The 8,729-nt window shown below is 35.8% G+C and overlaps 1 protein-coding gene across 7 annotated transcripts in view; it reads left to right on the forward strand.

Annotated features, from left to right (window-relative positions):
• The window catches only part of EFR3A (EFR3 homolog A), an 81,752-nt gene that overhangs the window by 51,325 nt on the left and 21,698 nt on the right, over positions 1 to 8,729 (forward strand). For all 7 annotated transcript variants that reach the window (XM_035317443.1, XM_035317445.1, XM_035317444.1 and 4 more), the window contains 5 exons: positions 134 to 212; positions 863 to 998; positions 2,665 to 2,829; positions 4,115 to 4,229; positions 6,157 to 6,208. In XM_035317443.1, the coding sequence (XP_035173334.1) occupies positions 134 to 212; positions 863 to 998; positions 2,665 to 2,829; positions 4,115 to 4,229; positions 6,157 to 6,208 (547 nt within the window). The remainder of the gene's footprint in view (positions 1 to 133; positions 213 to 862; positions 999 to 2,664; positions 2,830 to 4,114; positions 4,230 to 6,156; positions 6,209 to 8,729) is intronic.

Here is an 8,729-nt window from a genome sequence, read left to right on the forward strand (position 1 = left end):
TTCTCCCTCCTGTCCTTTTGAGGAGGAGGAGTGAGAGAGTGGCATGGTGATGCTTAGCTGCCCATTGGTGTTACACCTCTACAGTTATGTGTGTGGAATGTCATTATTTCAAATCTCTTATTTTTTTTCACAGACATTTAGACCATCATAAGTTATGGGATCCCAATGAATTTGCTGTTTCCTGCTTCAAAATCATCATGTATTCTATACAGGTAGGGTTTTGTCAGACTTTGCTTTCCTCACAAACACGTTTTGAGTACATGGGTTAAATGCTTACTTCACCATAGTAATGCTAGATAGTAGATCAAGTCAATGAATCCAGAAAATCTATTTGCATAATTCCTTAATATTAAACTTTCAAATAATAACCTAATTGCGCTTTGTGGTCAGAAGTTACTTTAACAGTGGGCTACTGCTGTTGTCTGTTGCAAAGCAATCAAAGCCTGACTCCTGGATTGTGTAAAGCACAGACACCCAAAAGATAAAGTCATGAAATTCCAGCTTTGTAGAAGAAAGCTGAGTTTACTCAACGTTTGTATCAACAATGCATTTCTGTAAGATCAGCTAAGTCCTTGAACTGCATTTAGCTGAATTTAGTATGTCATGCATCCCCTATTCTTGCAGACACTCCTGAATATCCGAATACCATAAGCATTTATATGCTAGGCTGCATGGATCTGTGTGGCATCATCTGTCATGGTAGTTTTGTTAGTCCTTATTTAATCTTGAATTGAAATTTAAACAAAGTTGTAAGAATTTTGTAGAATAAGAACATGGTGGTGACTATAGCTGAACAGTGTATGAGTTTATTCTTACTAAAGTCACAGGTGAAGCTTTTTTCTCATTTTCTCTTTTTTAATAGGCACAGTATTCCCATCATGTAATACAAGAAATTCTCAGGCACCTTGATGTTTGCAAAAGGGATTCACCACGAGTTCGTGCTGGCATTATTCAAGTTCTTTTGGAAGCAGTTGCAATAGCAGCTAAAGGATCAATAGGTAAGTCTTACTAAGATAATGGCATCAGCCAAAGAATAGATTTGAGGGATGGTGTTTGTTTCTGCTTTGTTTTCAGACTAATAAAAACATGTATTTTGGAGAAGGTTTCGGGTATATCAATTTTTTCCTCTTTGTGCTGATAAAACTTGCTTGAAATCCTATTCCATTTATATATAATTAGTCAAATGTACTGCTAATGGATGTATAATCCTTTGCATCAAAAAAAAAAAAAAGATTTAATTTTACAGCCTTGAGAAAGACAGGAATTTCTTCTTGATAAGAAGCTGCAAAGTCTGAGAGAACTGGGGTGACTACAAGAAGTCAAGACGACTGGTGCTTTATGATACAGCTGATATAAGAGGACCAGTAACAAAGGAATTGAGAGTAGAATGATCTTGGGGAATTTTACCTTGTGAAGCAGCTGAACTAAGGTAGATTACATCATTTAAGGTAGTATAGTTCCACAAAATTTGAGTATTTTTTAAGATGTGTACACACATGCGTGCTTCTCTGCTGTTGTTTTTCTCCGGTCTTGTGCTGAAGCATTATTGCTTTACTTTATTAGCTTGTGTCTGAGTTAGACCCACAAATACAAGACCCCCTTACATGCAGAAATGAAACTTGTAAAGGTTTTTATTATATTATGAGAAGAGCTTGTTATTTGATCAAATAAATTGAACTGGATTTTAATAACAGGTTTTTAAATAACTGAAATTCAGGGACAAGCTCATACAGTTTAACCCATTATTGACTCAATTTCAGCAGCCTCATACTGTTTCTGCGTAGAACTTGTGTGGTGCTTTGACTCCAACCAACAGTGAAACACCTACGCAGCCACTTGCTCACAGCCCTCTTCTATAGGACAGGGAGAAAATAGCAGGAAGGTGAGAAGTCTCATAGATCAAGATAGTAACAGTTTATAGGTGAAGCAAAAACTGAATACAGAAGCAAAGCAAAGGAATTTATTCATTATTTCCCATCTGCGGGCAGATGTTTAGCAAGCCTCTGGAAGCCGGGCCTCAGCATGCGTAACATAAGTTATGTGGGAAGACAGCTAGCATACCAGCAAATGTCACTCCCATTCCTTCTTTCCTTGAGATTTTCTGGCTGAGCTTGGCATCCCATGGTGTGGAATACCCATACCAAAAGGGTAACTTTGGTCAGGTTGGGTTAGCTGTCTGGGTTGTATCTCCTCTCAGTTTTCTACATACCCCCAGCCTACTCACTGTTGAGACAGAGTGGGGAAAAAAAAAGAAAAAAAAAAAGGCGTTGATACTGTGAAAGCACTATTCACCGGTAGCCAAAACACTGGTGGGCTATCAACACTGTTTGAGTCAGAAATTCAAAGCACGGCACCACATGGGCTGCTATGAAGAAAGTTAACTCCATCCCAGCTAGACACCATACAGCTTGATAGTAAGGGGTTGTGCACATATATCTGATCGCATTTCCTGATTCTGACGTAATTTCTAAAATACCAGAATGTCGGCACACTTCAAAAGCTTATCTCTAGGCTGTATCCTCCAAGCAGTGAATTTCACTTGACAGAGAAGTCTGGTTAATCTGATTTCTTCTGAAAAACAAAAACAAAATCAAAAGGCTAGTTTTCATTTTCTTAAGGCATCTTTACTACTTGACGTGTGCAATTGTTGTGTGTTGTTTCCAGGTCCAGCAGTTCTGGAGGTTTTTAATACCTTACTGAAGCACTTGCGCATCAGTGTTGACTTTGAGTTGGGTGATAGGCGCAGTTCAGCAGGAAGTGCCACTTTCAGCACAGCCTCCAAGGAGAGTGACGAGAGGATTGTCCAGAATGCTATTATTCAAACAATTGGTGAGTAATGAGGGTATCACAGGCTCAGTTTTTAAGTTCTTCCTCCCACCCTTTTCTCAATGAGGAGGTACTGAAACAGACCTTGAATTGAAAAGAAATAAAGGTGAGTGGTATCTCTGTACTTGCGTCTAAGTCACAGACTCACTTTACAGAATTGGCTGTTAACTGAGCGGGCATCCAGGAAGCTCAAAGAAAATTAAAATGCTGGTGGGCTTGCAGTAAATGCGTTATTTACATTATTGTATATGCATTGAAATATAGACATCATTCTGTACCTTTGGTACACTAATACTAGTCTGTTCATGAAAATAATCTGGCAAGTTTTATGAAGTAATGCAATTTTGTAGGTACTACTTGAAAGCTTGTAGAAACCAGTGTTAAAACACAGCAAGAGTGACACCCAGTGGCCGGTTTGGTTACCATGACTTAGCTGTACTACTTCTGTCACAGAATCATGGAGTGCCTTAGGTTGGGGAAAAACCTTTTTATGCAAAACACTCAAAATGATAGCAACAGTGTCTGTAAATGATTTCATAAAAATAGGGTCCCTCATTTTTTTCAGATTTTTCTCTCTGTTTAATGATATATATTGCAGTGTATTTATGATGTCTGTTTGCAGAGCCCTTTGCATTCCTCCTTGTTCTTTAAGTATCTTAAATTGTATTCCCTAGGCTGTATCTTTGCTCATGCCTTCCAGCTTTCTGGAGCAGTAGCAAATATGTAGTAGACTGTTTCTCACTATTACAATAAAATTCCAAGTTAGTTTTTTTTTTTTTTTTTAATAGTATTTTTCTAATTCTATCACAGTTGCATTTACACTATCACACAGTAATAGTCCCTAAGTAAAATAGTTATAAACCTCTGAGATCTGTTAGCAAACCCATACTATTTAATGGTATCATGAGAACAGACTAAGTAGTAACACTATGTTCCACAAGAATCACTTACAGTTCCTCACTAGTTACATGTAAGGGTTGCCACATGTTTAACTTTTCAGTGATATATTTAAGAGGATGAGCTTAAAAAATATTAAAATTCAAAGAAGAAAGTGTCACAAAAAGACTCTATATGCCATTAAATAGAAATGAACATTTGAATATTCTGCCCTAAAACAAATCATAGTTTATTTCAAATGATAGACCGAGATAGAATAAACATTTTATTAATCTATTTTGACTCTATAAATGAATTCCTTGTATAAATGAGTTGTATCTTTTAAAGAAGCTCTATATTTCTTTTTTGGTCTGTGAATTCATCCCTTATTTTATTCTATTTATTTTTTTAGGATTTTTTGGAAGCAATCTCCCAGATTACCAGAGATCAGAGATTATGATGTTCATTATGGGAAAAGTCCCTGTTTTTGGGTCAACTTCACAGTCACTGGATACAAGTCACCTGGGGTTTGTATGAATTCCTATATTTTTGAATTTCTAAATTAAAACTGTAAATTTTAGAATGTTGATTAAGAAATAGGGAAAAAAAAGAAAAGAAAAATGAAATGAAAATTCTTATTCATTAGGGGCTATATTAAACACCATAGAGAAACAAAGCAAGCACAGCATCATCAGCATGAACTGTTTCTTCAGGCATGTCACTAATAGAAAATACTTGATTGAAATGCAACCTATTTTGCACTAAAATATTTTTGCTCTTCGTATCTCTACAAATATTGCTGAAATTACCTACTTAATGGCCTGTCAATTCCATAACTTCTTAACTGTATGTTTTCTGAATGAGGGAAATTGAACTCTGACTGCATTTTTTCAAATAGCTGTGTCATTTACGCACCAGTTTTGCTTTCTTTTCATTCTGTATAAACTGATTTCAGGTTAAGAAATTGTAGAAAATACAATGAATTTGATTCATTTTAGATTTACCTTTTTTATTAAGAAGTAGGAAAAAGCTACAGGTGGGCAGACTCCTGTAATAAACCTATAATTAAATATCTGCCATACTAAGAAGTAATACTTTTTTTTTCTGTAGCTTTAATGTTAATGTTTAAAACTGCTTTTCCTTAATATGAGGAAAGTAACTGAAAGGGTTACCTCTGTTCTGGCCAGATATGCGTGGTTACTTTGTACCACATATCCTTTTCTAGCATTCTGATCCCCCTGCTAGCTTAAAGTCACTCTCATTGGTCTGGTTTCTTGGTAGCTTTTCATATACTTAAAAACAAACAAACAAACAAAAAAACATACTGTGTCCCTGCAGTATGGGCAGTAGTGCTCCACAGAAGACAGAAATCTGGCTGTGTCAGGCAATTAACACGGAAGGTATTTAAAATATGGATTGATGTGGAATTTTGTACTTAGATTATCAGTTGCAGGGGGAGAGGAGCCTGTTTTTTAGCTTCACAGTTTTTCCATGTTACTCTTTGTAAACATGGGACTGAGCAGTATGGTGTGTATGTGTCATTCTGAAGAAAGGCTTTCTGACTGATGATAGAGTCTTGCGTTACTTACCTGGAAATTTGTTTTCTGCTACACAAAACATCTGAGTAATTCTGCAAGTGGATATAGATAGGGTTACAGCCAGTGGAAATGGAAGTTTCTACTATTACGCAGGGGCCAACTTTTTACTGGTAGAGGCTTGCTCTTCCCTTACACTGTTTGATGGACAAAGGGGTTTGCAGATCAAGAGTCTCTATCTTTTTTACTTTCTTGAGAGACTGCCTTTGAATAGAACACTTTATTCCAATTACACTTTTATGTTATAAGATCTTGCAAGAGCAGCACAACGTGGCTATAGTACTGATAGTTATTTAACTTCTTGTAGTACCAACAGATAGAAGACGAGAAGAGATGAAGAACAGGTTAACTGGTGTTTTGCGTGGCTTCCTGTGGTTTCTTTCATATTGTTTTCCTGCTGATTTTGCAGATTACTTTTTTTTCAGACTCAGAGTTTTGGGGGAAAATGGTTCTGATTTCTTAATGGCCTCAATTACATTTTAAGTCCAAAAACATTCGGAGCACTGATGCCTATGAAAATAAAGTCAAGCGTGTACCAATTGAGCACTGTGGGTACACAAAGATTTTAAAATGGAACATGAAGATTTGGGTCTGGTTCACATATATCATTTACTATTGTTTCAGTTGTGTATGTCTGTTTGTTATTTAAGGTTTTCTGTATGTCCCATTCAAAAATGCTTAGATTTGGAGATACTTTCCTCTTATGTGGCCATCCTCCGTCCCTTCCAAAACTACTGTATTTGGTTGTCAAAGAAGCAGTTGCTAGAATGATGTTGTAGATGAGTAGAATAATAGTTTGAAGCTATGCAAAGAACTTATTTTCAACTTTTTTTTTCTTTTTTTTTTTTTCCAATTGTAGGGATTTGGGAACTAGGAGGATTCAAATCATGTTATTGAGGTCTTTACTTATGGTAAGCCTTCTGTATTCAGTATAAGCACGCGGTGTTTTATGTGTATGGTTATACATGTAAGTACAGTATTTCAAATTGGTATTATGAAATTTAACATATGTTTGTATTAAATCGATCTGTAGTTTTACTGAGGAAAATTGTGACAGCGTTTACCCAACATGGGTTAGAAGCAGATCAGGAAATATGCCTCCATCTCTTAGAGCGCTTTAGTGAGTATCAGTTACAATTGGATCTGCAGATCCAAAAAAATATCATAAAGTAGGTTGAGCTGACTTGTTCTGCTAGCAACATCAAAGTGAAATCACTTGTCTCTGGCATTAGAAAGGCTGTAATTAGTAAAATGACTAATATTTTTAAAAGTGTGGGAATGGATGCCTATCTCCAAGGCTTTAGAGCCTCAGGCACCATTGTTCTTTCCTTCCTAGTATTTCCCAAATTTCTTGTAAGCTACAATTAAATGCTTTATCACAATTACACTTTTCAAATGTAAACCTTCAAAGAGGATTTCTGAAAATTGCCAGTGTCATCCCTGAAGCATTTTATGAAGAACTAAAATAAAGAGAAACATCTTCTGGTTTGAAGAGACAACTTACCTGTAGTTCCAATGCAGGTTTTATGCAGATATTATCAATGCAAGTATGCACCTGGGGGAGGTTGGTCACTAGTTCTTTTTTCAGCATTAATAATAAACAATGTAGAGAGATGTTCTTATTTAATTCACATAGCAGTGCTTAACTCTGTCCATTGTGCTAGATAGCATTATCTTAGAGATATAGGTCTGTCAACCTCTTTTTAAAGATTCCTATTAGAACGTACTTGTCAGGAACTTCCTGAATGCTAGTTTTAGCCCTAATACTTGCACTTGTGGTCTTGGCAATAATGTTGATAGAAATAATGTTTATTGCACTGGCTGCAATAAATAAATAAAAATAAAATGACAGTAATATAAAAAAAGTTGATGATAAAAGAAGTTGTTTACACAGCCTTTTTTTTCCCTCCATAATATAAATGCCACAACTCTCTTGGTTTATTCAGTAAAAACAAGGTATGTCCTGATAGTAAGATTCAGAAGTAGGTAGTATTTGAGGCTCTTGCTTGTAGATTCCTGACCTATTTTGTTACAGAAGCTGAAAACTGCTTAGAGACTGAGGTAGGGGAAATAGTATGAAGAACCATTTCATTACTAAAACCGTAGAATGCCTTCTGGGAAAATAAGTTTCTATCCCTGCATCACCATGAAATTTGCGAGTGGTGTTAAGCAAATCAGTTAAACAGTTCTGTGTAGGTCAGAATATGAAATCCTAGACTCTCTCTTGCAGAAAAGCTGAGCAATCACAGTTGCAATGTAAAGATAGAAACCGTATTAGAAAGGACCTCATAGGGTCATCTTGCACGCTGTCTTCATTTAAGATAGAATCAGCTATGTCTAAACTGTTCCTGACAATATTTATCTAACCAGTCTAGAAATTCTGTCCAATTCTATCTAGTCAGTGAGAGCTGTTGTAATTGTTTGGGATGCTACGTAGCCTGTAAGTAGGCTGTGGGGGATCCAAATTTTGCATATGGAAGTATTTGAACACTTTTGTTGATGAATTTTGTTTCAAATCTTCTTATAGGGTACAGAAGTAAAATCCCATCACTGCACAAAGATCTGAAAGTGGATGTTTTGATGCTTAATGAATTACTCTGACATTGATAAATATTGTCAAAAAACAGTGGAAGGAATTTGTGTTCAAAGCAGTTTTTTATTTCAGTATATAAGGTGTGGACTGCACACATCTTAAGTATCTAGAAGTTGCTGAATCCTGCCTGTTCTGTGTACTGAACTGAGCACTATACATCATCTGTTGGGTACAAAAACGTAATACTTCATAACATTATGAGTCTCGTCTTGCATACACACAGGCAGAAACCTTAGTGTTGTATAGGCAATTCAAATCTGGCACTTCATTAAATAGATGCACTTTTATTTGCAGCATTACTGTTTGTAACATTAGTAATTTTCCATTTTAATAAATATTGATCAGATTCCTTCCTGTGGCATTGATAATGCCCTCCTGCTCCTCTGCCAACCAGTTTCCTACCTATACAGTTATGCTGTAGGAATAGTGCTTGCACACATTTGCATGTAAAAGATATAATTATTATGCAAAGTCTTAAACATATGATTGTTTTTATTATAATTAATTTTTGGATTTAACGTCTACTTCAAGAGATAGAAACCATTTAAACATTTCTGACTGCTATAAATGTACAACTGATTAATTAGTTATATTAAAGTTAACTAACTCTTCATTATATATCTGCAAATCTTGTTTTAGAGAAAAATAATCAAATGAGGCAAGTCAGCATTAGCATTAGTTTAAAAAAATACCACTGTAGCAGATTTCCAAGAAAATGCTTTTTCCTTGGTTCCTTTTTTGGCAATACAGTAGTATCCATAAATGTTTAAGACATACGTATAGGGCTTGATTTCTCTCTCTCTCTCTCTCTCTCTCTCTCTCTCTCTCTCTCTCTCTCT

The sequence above is a fragment of the Oxyura jamaicensis genome, chromosome 2 (assembly GCF_011077185.1).
Source record: "Oxyura jamaicensis isolate SHBP4307 breed ruddy duck chromosome 2, BPBGC_Ojam_1.0, whole genome shotgun sequence".
Lineage (NCBI taxonomy): Eukaryota > Metazoa > Chordata > Aves > Anseriformes > Anatidae > Oxyura > Oxyura jamaicensis.